Consider the following 15,646-nt stretch of genomic DNA (forward strand, 5'->3'; position numbering starts at 1 on the left):
CTGAGGGTGCAGTGGCCTTTGAATATTGATATATATATATATATATATCACATTTTATAGTGTCTTTTGTGCAATTTATAAAGTCATGTGTGCTTGATACGCCATGGATTCCGAACTATTGGCCTGCTGGGCAAAATGGACAGATACTGTAAAAGTGTTCATGCAAGGTATGTTCACCCTTCTGTTATTCCTGCTGTCAGCCTCGGAACAACATAAACTTAAAGTGAGTCTAATCTTTATAACTTATTCAATAACATGTTAAAGATACCTGATCAACAAACTGACTGAGTCATAGGATTATTCTCCCAGCATACAGTACAGGGAGAAATATTAATCAATATTTGCAGCTTTAGAGGAATAGAGCCAGTGTAATCCTGGTTTTGCTGCAGCTTTTCAACATCTGATCTATGTCTGTTTCTCTATAGCTCTCTATTGATTTTATTTACCTAGCCCTCGGACAATGTTTTCTTTAAAGGAGAAGGGAATGTTAAAATTAAGTAAGCTTTATCAGAAGGGTCTATAAAAATACACCAGTAAACCTTTAATGTAATGCTGCTCTGAGTCTGTCAAAAGAAACACTGCATTTCTTTCATTCTATTGTGTACTCATGGGCTTCTGTATTAGACTTCCTGTTTTCATCTTAAAACTCCATGGATTTTAAGCATGCTCAGTTTCCTCCTCTCTTCCCCTCCCTATCACTTCTCTTTCCTCCCTCACCCCCTCCCTGCTGTAATCTGAGCCCAGAGCTATGAGCGAGCAGGGAGAGACTCGGGCAGGAAGTGATGGCATACCAAGCTAATATGGCAGCTGCTATCCTAAACTATCAGAGAGAGCTTCTAGAGCTTTTTTTTCTCAGGTATAAGCACTCTACAGAATAAATATAGTGTTCTAGCTTGCACTATTCTGGTTAATATATTGCCTCTGTAGCTTTCCTTCTCCTTTAATTTTGAAATCTTTCTTCTGCGTGTGTATCCATTGCCAGCATATGCCTGGATGAGTAATTACTCGTTGTTCTTTGTATAAGGATCTGTTATCCAAAACCCATTATCCAGAAGGTTCCCAATTACTGAAAGGACATCTCCCATAGATTCCATTTGAATCAAATGATTAGATCAAAATCAAATGTAATTATTAAACAGTATCTTGTACTGAAATATAATTCATCGTGATTGGAGGCAAAACAATTCTATTGGGTTTATTTAACGTTTAAACAGTTTTTCTTAGTAGACTTTGGGGCCGATTTATTAAGGATCGAGTTGTGTATTCCATGAAAATTTGAGTTTTTGAGGTTATTGTTTTGGTTAAAAAAAAATTTCTCAGGTTACAAAAAAAAAACTCAAACTTTTTTGAGGTGTTTTCAAAAAGCTAGAATTTTTCACATTTATTATACCCTGACCCTGGAAATCGCTTGAATCTGAAAACACGCCATCTAAAATCCTTTAGGTCATGTAGGAGTCAATGGTCAACCATTTGAAAATGTTCATACCCTTCATGATGTTCGAGGGCTTTGCAGAGTTTTTTTTTTTTGAGTTTTCGGCTAAAAAGTAAACACGAATCACTCGAATTGATCGAGTGATTCGTGTTTTGTTTTTTTTTTTGCCAAAAACTCAAAAAAATTATTCTAATTGTAGAAAAAAAATCTATTTTTTCTTAAATTAGAAACCATTCAAGTTGTGAGTTCATTCGAGGTATAAAACAACTCTAAAATACAACCTTTGATAAATAGGTATCCAAGTAACGGAAAGACCTCTTATCTGGAAAACCCCAGGTCCCAAGTATTCTGGTTAATCGGTCCCATACCTGCATCTCATATTTCAATAAATCCGCTCTTTGATGTTTAACATGAGGTCAATGAATAGACCATTCAGCAGGCATTTAAAATATGTTATGACCAGCTTCGTGATTTACTTTTTTAATTTTATTTATTGCACTAAAGAGATAAGGACAGGGAAACTCCTCCTTATCTGTAAACCTGAGATACAGGCTACAGTTGGAAGAAAGGAGGAACTTGTTTATAGGGAGTTCATTATCACCCACAAATTTTTCTGATTCCAAGGCATGGTAGTAAGTGTAAGAACAAACAACATGAGCCACATGCAATATAAAAAAAAAATACATAAAAGAATTAGCAGAATCACATTTATTTGAACTATATGAGGCTGTAAACAAGGTTCTGTGAATTTTTTTTTTTTTATATATAGTAGATCTGTCTAGATTATGGGGTAATTTGTGGTTCTGATTGTGTTTTTTCCAACTCCCCTAGGTACAAAAGCACTTACCAGTCTCCCCGCTCTCCCCTGAGGTCAGAACTGGTGTTTGGTTCCATGTGGGAGACTTAGTTTGGTCTAAAGTGGGGACGTTTCCTTGGTGGCCCTGTATGGTGTCCTGTGACCCCCAGTTACATGTCCACAGCAAGATCAATACAAGAGGTAAGATAAAATATTTCATCATATACTTCTCTAGGTCCAAATTAAATAAAATCCTTTTATAGTTTATTAATATTCTGGGATACAAATGTTATATTCATAATATATAATACACAAAAGCCATGAATATCTTGTAAATTATATCCTTATAAACGGTGAGTTCTGATGTCATCAGTTATAAACGTTGAGTTCTGTCACATGACTCACTGAAACTTGTGTATTATAATAAATAATTTACCCCCAGTTCCAAAATATGAGGATATTAGTAGTTACCTTCAGCCGCGTGTTTTTATATGGTCATGAAACTACTCGGTAACTTATAATATCCTTATAATGCACAAAAGCCATGAATATCTTGTAAATTATATCCTTGTAAACGGTGAGTTCTGATGTCATTTCTGTCACATGACTCACTGAAACATGTGTATTATAATAAATAAAGTACCCCCAGTTGCAAAATATGAGGATATTAGAGTTCCATGACCTGTATAAAAGCACTCAGCCTTCGACCTCGTTTTTTTATATGGTCATGAAACTCCTCGCTAACTTATAATATCCTTATATTTTACAAGAAGGGGTACTTTATTCACTATATAATACACAAAAGCCTGTAAATTATATCCTTATAAACAGTAACTAGCGATGCCATCAGTTAAAAACGGTAAGTAGGGATGTCATTTTAGTCACATGACTCGCTAAAACTTGTGTATTATAATAAATGAAGTACCCCTTGTTGGAAAAAAATATGAGGATATTAGAAGTAACATCGGAGTTCCATGACCTGTAGTAAACTGTAAAAATATGATATGGTCATGGATCTCCTCCGTGACTTATAATATACTTATATTTTACAATAGGGGGTACTTTATTTGCAATATAATACACAAAAGCCACAAATACATCGGTGATGTCATTAGGTTCTACAATATAGAGATTGAATTAATATGCAGATAAGTTATGGTTCTGAATACTGTTACAATGCTTTCTATCTCGTATAATACACTTGATCCATTATCTAATTATTTTAGACATGCTAATAACAAAATAATTTTCCCTTTTTTCAGGGGCTCGGGAATACCACGTGCAGTTTTTCAGCAGCGAGCCAGAGAGGGCCTGGGTACATGAGAAGCGAATGAAGGAATACCGCGGGGAACAGCAGTACGAGCAACTGGTGGCAGAAGACTCTGCCAGAGCATGCAACCTCTCGGAGAAGCTCAAGGTGCAGTTTTTATTAAAGTCCCCACATATACAACAAGACTGAATATTAATTCAGTACACCACAAATGACAAACACTGACATCTTGAGACAGTAGCTATCTTTAGGGAGGAATTATATGAAAGTTGCATCGTTTGCACAAGATCTAGCAACCAATAGCATCCAATTGGCTAGAAGCATTTACTGGTCACTTGATTGGAAGCAAACATTAGAATTGTTGCATTGTTGTGTCTAGCTATACATAGTTATAGTTGCATAGTGTTAAAAGGGAGGTAGGAAGGACACACACCAAACCAATACCTGGGTGCAAAGTTGTAGTTCCGCAACAATTTAACCACATATACACGTGTGTCACATGTATTTTATCTTGAAAAATGTACAGAGCAAAACATTGATCTTACAATAACGTTTTCGGACTGTTTTTGCTAAGCCTGAGAGTGCTGTTATAATGGGGTGGTTCACCTTTAAGTTAACTTTTAGTATGTTATAGAATAGTCACTGCTAAGCAATTTTTCAATTGGTCTTCATTAGTTATTTTTTTATAGTTTGAAAATGATTTGCCATATTCTTTCAAGCTTCTAAATGGGGGTCACTGACCCCATCTAAAAACAAATGCTATGTAATGCTACACAATTATTGTTATTGCTACTTTTTATTACTCATCTTTCTATTCAGTCCCTCTCCTATTCATATTCCAGTCTCTTATTCAAATCAATACATGGTTTCTAATGTATTTGGGACCCTAGCAACCAGATTGCTGAAATTGCAAAATGGAGAGCAACTGAATAAAAAGTTAAATAACTCTTAAACCACAAATAGTAAAAAACCAAAAGAAATTGCAAATTGTCTCAGAATATCACTCTCTACATTATACTAAAAGTTTACCCAAAGGTGAACAACCCCTTTAAGTTTTTCGGTGTGTGTGTATTTTGTAAATTATATCCTTATAAACGGTGAGTTCTGATGTCATCAGTTATAAACGGTGAGTAGTGATGTCATATGACTTGTGTATTATAATAAATAAAGTACCCCCAGTTGCAAAATATGAGGATATTAGAAGTTACCTCGGAGTTCCATGACCTCATGTATTTATATGATCATGAAACTCCTCGGTAATTTATAATATCCTTATATTTTACAATATGGGGTAATTTATTCACTGTGTGTGTGTGTATATTTATTTATTTTTTAAATTGTAGTTTTCTATTTATGATTTCCCAATGGCACATACTACTAAAAAAAGTATATTATTGTGAAAATGGTTTATTTACATGAACTGGGGGTTGTACACATGAGCTGTTTTATACTATATATTTTATAGAGACCTACATTGTTTGAGGGGTATAGTGTTCCTTTAACGTTATTGCATTTTGTACTCTTAGATGAAGAAACCACGGCCCCAGCGAGAGCGTGTGCAGTGGGAGATAGGAATTGCCCACGCAGAAAAGGCTTTGCGGATGACACGGGAGGAGAGGATAGAGCAATACACCTTCATCTATGTAGATGAGGAAAAAACCCCTGAAACCAAAAAACCTGTAAATGTGGGCAAAAAGAGTCGGCGGTCCACCTCCAGCAGTGAACCTGATTCCAACCGTCTGTCTGACGTTCTACCCTCACCTCCCCGACAGCCTCTCCCACCATCTCCGATCCCATATAACAATAGAGACTCTCCATCCGAAAACAGGAGGCAAAGTCAGAGGAAACCGCTGCACGAAGAGGAACATCCGCCTCAACTGCCACCAGCAAAACTGCCATGGAAAACAGCAGCCGCTCGCAAGTCAATTCCTGCTTCAGTGCTACTGCATAGGGGTACACTTGATCTCCAGAAGTGCAACATGTCCCCTGTGGTGAAAATTGAAAATGTCCTTGCTTTACAGAATGCTACATCTGAGGGATTTGAGCAGTTCATATACACAACAAAGGTAATCGCACCTGATATTCCAGACAAATAATACTCTGATGCATTACGTAAATATTCCTATGTAAATGTAAATATTTTGTTTATAACAAGCATGATACAAACGTTTTGGGTTGATGAAAGTCCCTCCCATGCTTTTTATATTATATTGTGATATTTTTTGACACAACTTTAGCTTCTTCCTTTTACTTCCTGTAAAAATATATTTATATGATGGGAGGTGTACAGTGTAGGCCCTGCTGCAATAAAAAGCTTTCTTACCATAGAAATAGGGTTACACCGAATCCAGGATTCGGTTCCGGATTCGGCAGGATTCAGCCTTTTTCAGCAGGATTCGGATTTGGCCGAACCAAATCTGAATACTAATTTGCATATGCAAATTAGGGGCAGGAAGTAAAAAAGGTTTTCCCCTTCCTACCCCTAATTTGCATATGCAAATTACGATTCAGATTCGGTTCTGTATTCGGCTGAATCTTTCGAGAGGTTCGGCTAAATCCAAAATAGTGGATTCGGTGCATCCCTACATAGAAACAAAGGCACACTTCACACAAGGCTTCTGCAAAAAAATCTTATTTTTATAAAATAAAAATGTTATGTTATTTTTGCAAAAAAATCTGAAATCCTCTTTTATTCAGGTGAGATCCCATCAAACGTTTCAGGGCAACGCATTTGATAAAGGGGCTTGGGCCCAAAACGTTCTGTGGGATCTTACCTGAATAAAAGAAGATTTCAGATTGATTTTTTTTGCAGAAGCGGTGTGTGGAGTGTATTTTTATTTCTGTCTTGTTTCCATGATATTTTTTGTACTGTTGTCGGCTCGCTAAGGGTAAAAGCTTTAACTGTCGGCAAAATATTTGGTAAATGGACTACTAAACAGAAAGGTAGTCCTGTTATTTTATTTGATTCCCACAACCTGCCTGGACATATAACATAAAGGAAATAATGGTGCAAAACAATTTTCCATTTTAAAGTGACTTGATTATCTTTCATTATGCTGTAAAGGCTGCGAGCAGTTGTGTGTCGGCGTGATTGTTCTAACCATAGATGCCGTTCACATAATTTATTTTTCATTAAAGGAGAACTAAAGTTTAAATAAAGAAGTAGGCCAGAACTGTTGTACATTGTGTTTTGTGCTTCTGAACCAGCCCAAGGCAACCACAGCCCTTTAGCAGGGAAGATCTGTACCTCCAAAGATGCCCCAGAAGGTCCCCTTTTTAACACTGAAATGTTTTATTGGCTTTCCAAAAAGTTTTCAAGTAATGTTGCTTGAGGTTTTCAAGCATATAAACATAAAATGCCATAAATTAAGATGTAATAGAGTACAATAAAGTAATATGATTTAGAATAAATCACAGAATATCACAAAATAAAATAAAATGAAATAAAGTAAAATAAAATAGGGCTGAAGCTCCCCATCTTAAAGGACATGTAACCCCCTCCACAAAAATTTAATCGGTGAACAGCCTCTTTGAAATCTATAGATGCCTGCCACTCTGGTTGTTAAAAGGTTAACAGTGAGGCTGCAGCATTCCCTTAATTACTTAGAAATCCTTCTCCTCCTCTTACCCACTCGGCTCGTCCCTCAGGAATTTACTTTGGCTGTTGGCTAATGAGCATGCTCAGTTCTTCTCAGATCAGATTACTAAACACACCCTCCAGTCTAACAGCCAATGAAGAGATAGCATTGTTGGTTCACATAGAAACTCTAGTTGTCTGATCCTATTTTTTTTCTCCAAACCACCTTTCCTGAGCTCAGTTTAACCATTACAGTGCTCAGAATTTTTTTTTATCAAAGTATGTTGTGCCTGTGTAAACCTGCATTTTGCATTGCATGAACTTTACAGCATACATGTCTCAATGTTACTGATGATGTGAAAATGGCGCTGGGTAAAAGCTGCTATTTGTTTTAGGAAAATGTGATGACACTGGCAAATGGAGCGGTATATGCAGTACAAATGATGTGGCTTGGGTGGGGAACAAGTGCCCAACTTATATACATGGGAGGACAATGTAGGCTTTACATCTCCTTTAATTGCTGCTGCCAGTTACTGAATACTGGGACTGGTGCACAAGATCTTGAATATACAGTATATAATATAAATGTCACAATATAAGGCTGAGGCTATTAGTAAATAATTATTGGTACATGGCAGCTCAGGAACCAGAGCAGTTAGCATTAGAATTTAATAGAATTTAAAAATCAGTCAAGGCTAAAGGCACACACTGTGCTTCCAACCAGTAAATTCACGCTCAAGTACTTTCTGGCTGAATTCTGTCCTATGGTTGGTGGATGCCATTTAAAGGGGTGGTTCATTTTTTTTTTTTTTTTTTACTCAAAGTTTTTTATTTTTCAAATAAAAATAAACATACATAATAATTATACATTACACACAGTATATAGTACAATAACACTATTACAAACAGTACCGTGATCAGCAGAAATTTAGGCAATGTGACTATTATAGGCTATTAAAGAAAAAAAAAAACAAAAGGCAAAAAGAAAGGACAGTAAAAGTAAAGCAAAAAAGATAAAGTAGGAAGTTACATGTAGAGTCCCCCACCATCCGCATTATTCATAACAACAATTGACACTTGTTACTCAGTATATTTCTTTCAGGCCTAGTATTATTATACAACCAGATTTTTTTTTGCAACATGGCTGATCCACGTTGCCCATATCTCTGTAAATCTATAGTGCCTTGCACTCGTGCTGATAACTGCTCCATTGTATAGATTACTTGTATCTTATGTAAAGTCTTTTGCCAGGTTATATCCGGTGTCAGCCAACTGATAGCTAGGCTCCACTTTGCTGCTGAGAGAATGTGTTTCGTTAAATTTCTGGACTGTTTGCTTAAATCCTTTATTGGGTAATTATTTAACAACTCCCATGGGTTGGGGTGGTTCATTTTTAAGTTAACCTTTAGTATGTTATAGAATGGCAGATTCTAAGAAACTTTTCAGTTGGCCTTCATTTTTTTCTTTTTTATATCTTTTGAATTATTTGCCTTCTTCTGACTCTTTCCAGCTTTCAAATGGGGGTCACTGACGCCATCTAAACAAATGCTCTGTAAGGCTACATTTTTATTGTTGTTGCTATTTCTAATTGTCTTTCTATTCAGGCCTTCTCCTATTCATATTCCAGTCTCTAATTCAAATCAGTGCATGGTTACTAGGTTAGTTTGCACCCTAGAAACCAAATTGCTGAAATTGCCAACTGGAGAGCTGCTGAATAAAAAGATAAATAACTCAAAAACTAGGGGGCGTGGCTGACCAGACACAAGTGCAGATACACTTTCAGGCACTCCCAGGGCCCGGATACATATCTCCTCATGTCCCTTTGAAATAAGGGGCCCAGCACATACCAGGGGAATACAGGCTGTGTGTAGGAGGCTCCGCTCAAGTTTCAGGCAGGAACGAGCCTTCTAGCTTCATCTGGGCCGGAGTTGCAGCCGTGGCCTAGAATGGCCGGAAGCAGGGGACTTGCTTGACTGCGAGCCCCAACCACGGGTGACCGAAAGAGCGGTCCCATCGGTGCAGCACAGGAGTGCTGTCGGAAGGCAGGGCACAGAGGTACTGCACAGGGTTAGGACTCCGTAGGACCCCGGGGGTGCCCCTGGCCTAAAATCTGTGGCAGTTCTGCACACATACCCACACCAGCAAAGACTAACCCTCTGCTTAGATGCATTAATTGCCCAGCCTAGGAGGCTCCACCACAGTGGGCAAATAGCCAAGTGACCTGTAAAGCTGCAGGAGGGCCCTTGCAGCTGAAATCCAGGGGATGCCCCTACCTGGCTATATACTGAATTGGTGCTATACCCCTGCATATACCTTGTGCCCCCCTCAGCTGCACTAGGCCCTCACCTCAGCTAGAGGCTGTGCCCCCTCTTGTGGACAGACACAAGCTGACCCAGGGGTGCCCTCAAAGTCGCTCAATCCACATGTAGCTAATGTGCTGCAAATATAACCACATGCCTTTGCTGGATATGAATGCCATTTTAACTAAATACAGCAGAATTGGACTGAGCAGCATGATACACTAACTACCACTACAAGCAGTTACCCCGTGCACCATCAGTCACCATTTACCCAATCTTGACAGCTGGCAACTTCTCCTTTCAAGGCACAACTTTTTGCGGTGAACTCTTTGTACTGAGATTACAGCTAGGGGAAAGCACTCACAATAACAGAAGTCCGATGCGGCGACCAAGCTTGAACGCTTTGCACGAACGGCTTCTCAAGGTCCACTGCCAGACTCTGATAGTAATTTACCTCCACTGTCTCCAACTCCCCCCCCCGCGCTGGATCGTGAAATGGGAGAACCCACACCTTCAGCACTGCTTGCCGCAATAATGGAAAGTCGCACAGCAACAACTACACAACTAGAGGAGATAAAAGTAGATCTCTCACTCCTACGCCACGATCTTCAAAACATCCGGGAATGCACCACCGAGATAGAGACCAGAGTCTCCACCCTGGAAGACACCGTAGCCCTGCTTGCGTATGACATGGTGGTGATTAAGCAGCAGCTCAAAACAGCTCTAGACAAGACAGAAGACCTAGAGAATAGGCTGCACAGAAACAACTTACGTATTGTTGGTCTCCCAGAGAAAACAGAAGGTCAGCACCCAGAAACTTTTATTGAGCACTGGCTTAAGGACACGCTTGATGCAGACACATTTTCCAACACGTTCGTGGTCGAGAGAGCACACAGAGTACTGACTAGACCTCTACCACCAGGATCTCCTCCTCGTCCATTTCTCATCCGCATACTAAATTACAGTGACCGGGACATGGCTCTTAGGGCAGCTAGACTCAAGGGGCCCCTTTCCCATAATGGTGTCACTATTTCACTATACCCAGACTACTCGCCTACCACCCAAAAGCAGAGGGCTACTTTTAGTCAAGAGGAGACTCAGGGATTCCCAAATACCATACAGTATGATCTATCCTGCAAGATTGCGTATACAAGATGGAGACCGAGTCCAATTCTTCAGCTCGCCAACTGAAGCAAGCGACTGGCTCACTCGGAACATTCCAAGGAGATTGTTCCATATGTCTGGTAAATACCGAATTACCTTGTCCATTTTATGACACAGGACTACCTGAATTTTAACTTGGTGTTGAGTAGATGAGACTACATGTACCATACATGGATCATCCAAGGCTCACAATTCCCCCATTTGAATTACCCTATACGGTGGAGGTAGGCATTTATGATGGGACCCCCTTGCAGAAGTCGCTTGACTGCCCCCCACAGGAATTCCCCCAATATGTTTATGTTGAATAGGCTGGGGCCTGGAGTGATGGAACATACAGTGGTGTGAAAAACTATTTGCCCCCTTCCTGATTTCTTATTCTTTTGCATGTTTGTCACACTTAAATGTTTCTGCTCATCAAAAACCATTAACTTTTAGTCAAAGATAACATAATTGAACACAAAATGCAGTTTTTAAATGAAGGTTTAAGTTATTAAGGGAGAAAAAAAAACTCCAAATCTACATGGGCCTGTGTGAAAAAGTGATTGCCCCCCTTGTTAAAAAATAACTTAACTGTGGTTTATCACACCTGAGTTCAATTTCAAAGGTTATAAAGCTTTGGGACTCCAGCGAACCACAGTGAGAGCCATTATCCACAAATGGCAAAAACATGGAACAGTGGTGAACCTTCCCAGGAGTGGCCGGCCGACCAAAATTACCCCAAGAGCGCAGAGACAACTCATCCGAGAGGCCATAAAAGACCCCAGGACAACATCTAAAGAACTGCAGGCCTCACTTGCCTCAATTAAGGTCAGTGTTCACGACTCCACCATAAGAAAGAGACTGGGCAAAAACGGCCTGCATGGCAGATTTCCAAGGCGCAAACCACTTTTAAGCAAAAAGAACATTAAGGCTCGTCTCAATTTTGCTAAAAAACATCTCAATGATTGCCAAGACTTTTGGGAAAATACCTTGTGGACCGACGAGACAAAAGTTGAACTTTTTGGAAGGTGCGCGTCCCGTTACATCTGGCGGAAAAGTAACACAGCATTTCAGAAAAAGAACATCATACCAACAGTAAAATATGGTGGTGGTAGTGTGATGGTCTGGGGTTGTTTTGCTGCTTCAGGACCTGGAAGACCTGCTGTGATAGATGGAACCATGAATTCTACTGTCTACCAAAAAATCCTGAAGGAGAATGTCCGGCCATCTGTTCGTCAACTCAAGCTGAAGCGATCTTGGGTGCTGCAGCAGGACAATGACCCAAAACACACCAGCAAATCCACCTCTAAATGCCTGAAGAAAAACAAAATGAAGACTTTGGAGTGGCCTAGTCAAAGTCCTGACCTGAATCCTATTGAGATGTTGTGGCATGACCTTAAAAAGGCGGTTCATGCTAGAAAACCCTCAAATAAAGCTGAATTACAACAATTCTGCAAAGATGAGTGGGCCAAAATTCCTCCAGAGCGCTGTAAAAGACTCGTTGCAAGTTATCGCAAACGCTTGATTGCAGTTATTGCTGCTAAGGGTGGCCCAACCAGTTATTAGGTTCAGGGGGCAATTACTTTTTCACACAGGTTTGGATTTCTCCCTAAATAATAAAAACCCTCATTTAAAAACGGCATTTTGTGTTTACTTGTGTTATCTTTGACTAATAGTTAAATGTGTTTGATGATCAGAAACATTTTGTGTGACAAACATGCAAAAGAATAAGAAATCAGGAAGGGGGCAAATAGTTTTTCACACCACTGTACAAGTCCAGTAAAGATGCCAGACTATCATTCATATATATATTTTCAGTTTGGACCACCCCTGCTAGTGAGGTGTGGATACCTACCCATCACAGGATCCCAATAAATATGTGGTAAGATGAACTCGGGGACACAAACTGAAAGTAAGCCATCAATCTATCCTCTGAGCAGGACTACTCAGAACAAGGATACTACAAAACTGAACCTTGGCAGGACCCACAATACACACAGACACATTTATTACAACTGTGCAATCAGTCTGCCCAATTAGTCCTAGACTGAATACATTCCTTAGGGTATTGGCTTCCGATTCATACCAGACTTTAATAAGGGTGCATGGGGAGCAGTTGGTTTAATTTTAAAAATTTTTGTTTTTGCATTTTACAGCATTTATCAATATATAACTGTTTGTTTGAGAAGGGGTGCTGTCCAGGTCAGCACAAATACCCTCCTCATGGATGAAAGTGGTTTTGGGTATAGGCTCACCCATGTTTGGGGGGTGGGAAGGGTCGTGTGTTTTGTTCAGTTAACTTGCACTTACTCATTAGAATCTTCACCGCTTATCTATACAAAAGGTTGGCTACCCTCAAGGATGAACACTGGGGATGCTCATACTTCATAAATGCAGTGATAATGTCAGTGATAGGTATACAATCTCATGATGGGGGTAGTTAAACTATTGTCTTGGAACGTAAGGGACTTAACTCGAAATTTAAGAGGGCACTAATTCTTAACCATGTCTATAAATATAAACCTGATGTAGTGTTACTCCAGGTGACCCACCTTACAGGGCAGAAACTATTGGCCCTTAAGAAATTTTGGGTGGGCCATTAAACCATGCCCCCTTTTCCTCATATTCTCTGGGGTGTCTCCATTTTAATTAAGAAATCATAGCTATTCAAATTAATGCACGTCCATATAGACTTTTATGGCCGGTATGTAATACTGCATTATGACATCAATAATCAACCCTTGATCCTGGTGAATGTCTACATTCCACCACAGTTCTCTATAGAGGTACTGCATTTAATTTTCCAAAAAGTTACGGCCCTTCCCCCAGACCCAGTATGCTTGTTGGGGGATTTTAACGCCACCACAAACCCGAAATTAGATTAGATTAGAACATCTGAAGTAGATCCAGCAACCCAGCAGCTAACTAAATGGATGGAGGCATTAGGCCTGTCTGACCTTTGGAGGGAAAGGCATCCCCAGGAGAGACAGTTTTCCTGCTACTCCTCCATTCATGGTTCAACTATCTCGTATTTACCCAGAGTGCATTCAGATCATTCCCCATTAAGGGTTGAACTCCAGCTGGGACTGCCCCAGGGCCAGCGGCTGTGGCGCCTTTCTCCACTGTGGCTCACAGATGAAACTGTGGCAGACACCTGCATAAAAAACTTTGGGGAATACTGGGAGATCAATCAAAACACTGCTCCCCCCCCCAGTGGTGTGGGACACAGCTAAAGCAGTGGCCAGGGGCACTCTTATAGCTACCATACATGCCTCTAGGTCTAGGTAAACTAAAAAAGCTGATATTAAAGCTGCAGAAAAAAACCCTATTTGAGGAGGAACAAGAATACTGTTATACCAAATCCAAAGCCAACCATGACATACTATCCAGGGCTCAAAGGGAACTAAACCTTTTGCTATCAGATAATGCTAAGAAAAAGCTTTTATACTCCAGACAATGGAGGTTTGACCTTGGCGATAAAAATAGCAAAATGTTGGCTTATATGGCGAAACTGACAGACCAAGTCACAGTGATCCCAGGACTTCGGAACCATCTAGGGGATCTGGTGACAGATCCCTCTACTATGGTCAACATATTTGCAGAATACTACAAAGGGATCCACTCTCCCCTAGTCAACAATACCGACTCTAACATAGAACAATTTCTGGCAGACTCTAATCTCCCTCAATTGTCACCCAAAGAACTTAAACTTCTAGACGACTCACTCACAAAAGCCGAAATTGATGTAGTCATCGCAGTCCTCGCCCAGATGGTCTGCCAGCTGCCTGGTATAAACTGTTGGGCAAACAAATATCCGCCAAACTCCTTGACACATTTAATCATGCAACCCTGAAGGCAGAACTCCCCTCCTCATGTTATAATGCAATAATCACATGATCACATTGATACTTAAAGAAGGGAAAGACCCGTATTCATGTGAATCCTATAGACCTATGTCGCTGATCAATACTGATGCTAAGATACTCGCTAAACTACTGGCGAATAGGTTAATTAAAGTTATTACATCCCTCATTCATCCAGATCAGGCAGGTTTCATGCCTCATAAAACTACATCCATTAATCCGAGACGCTTGTTCACACACATACAAGTAGCCAATCAACAGCAATCCATTGGGGCAGTTGACTCCTTAGATATAACAGACTTTTGACTTGGTCAGCTGGTCATACGTCTGACACTTGAGAAATTTGGATTTGGCCCAAACTTCATCACATGGATGAAACTTTTATACAAAAAACCCACCGCCCAAATCCGGGTTAATAATACTCCTTCAGCAATGTTTTACTTGGAGAGAGGAACTAGACAGGGGTGTCCCCTATCGCCCCTCCTATTTGCACTGGCCATTGAACTACTGGCAAGAGTTCTGAGACAAACCCCATTGGTTAAAGGCATATCAATTAGTAAAATAGAGGAAAAAGTGGCTTTATATGCAGACGATGTGTTACTTTTCCTTGCAGATGCTGGTCCCTCATTACAAGCTGCATTGGAGTTTCTGGAGAAGTTTGGGGCATTAAGTGGCTTATCGATAAATAAGAACAAGTCAATCTTATTTCCCCTGTGGAACCTGGTTGCCAGAGAGAATCTTCAGCACTAGATTAATGACTAGATTCCGCTACTTGGGTATCATTGTTACAGCAGACCCCTCTGCATATGTAAATGAGAATTTGGACTCCATCCTTGTAAGGTTTAAAACCGCAAATCCACACTGGATTAAACTACCGCTAACTCTGTGGGATAGAGTTAACTTATTTAAAATGGTATATCTACCTAGATTTTTATACCCATTATGAAACTCACCACTCTATATCACTAACCTTTTCTTTAAAAAAAATAAATAGTGAGCTAATTTCCTTCATATGGGCCAATAAAGCCGCAAGAATGTCCTGGACCAGCCTAACTGCCCCTAAGGACAAATGGGGGCTCACCCTCCCCCACTTGCAACACTATTATTTTGCCTCCCAACTATCCTATATACACAACTGGTTTAATCCAGATGAAAGCAACTCCATAACAGACTTACATGCCACAATTTTGGGATCTCTACAGTCCATTCGTAACTCGCCCTATAGGCGGATGTGTGACCTCCCCCCTTTGCCAGGAGTGATTACT

At 39.9% G+C, this 15,646-nt stretch overlaps 1 protein-coding gene across 6 annotated transcripts in view; it reads left to right on the top strand.

Moving 5' to 3' along the window:
• nsd3.L (nuclear receptor binding SET domain protein 3 L homeolog) overlaps positions 1–15,646 on the top strand; it is a 92,649-nt gene that overhangs the window by 22,334 nt on the left and 54,669 nt on the right. For all 6 annotated transcript variants that reach the window (XM_018253572.2, XM_018253574.2, XM_018253575.2 and 3 more), the window contains exons 3-5: positions 2,264–2,429; positions 3,491–3,645; positions 5,025–5,564. In XM_018253572.2, the coding sequence (XP_018109061.1) occupies positions 2,264–2,429; positions 3,491–3,645; positions 5,025–5,564 (861 nt within the window). The remainder of the gene's footprint in view (positions 1–2,263; positions 2,430–3,490; positions 3,646–5,024; positions 5,565–15,646) is intronic.

Source organism: Xenopus laevis, chromosome 3L, assembly GCF_017654675.1.
Source record: "Xenopus laevis strain J_2021 chromosome 3L, Xenopus_laevis_v10.1, whole genome shotgun sequence".
Classification (NCBI taxonomy): Eukaryota; Metazoa; Chordata; class Amphibia; order Anura; family Pipidae; genus Xenopus; species Xenopus laevis.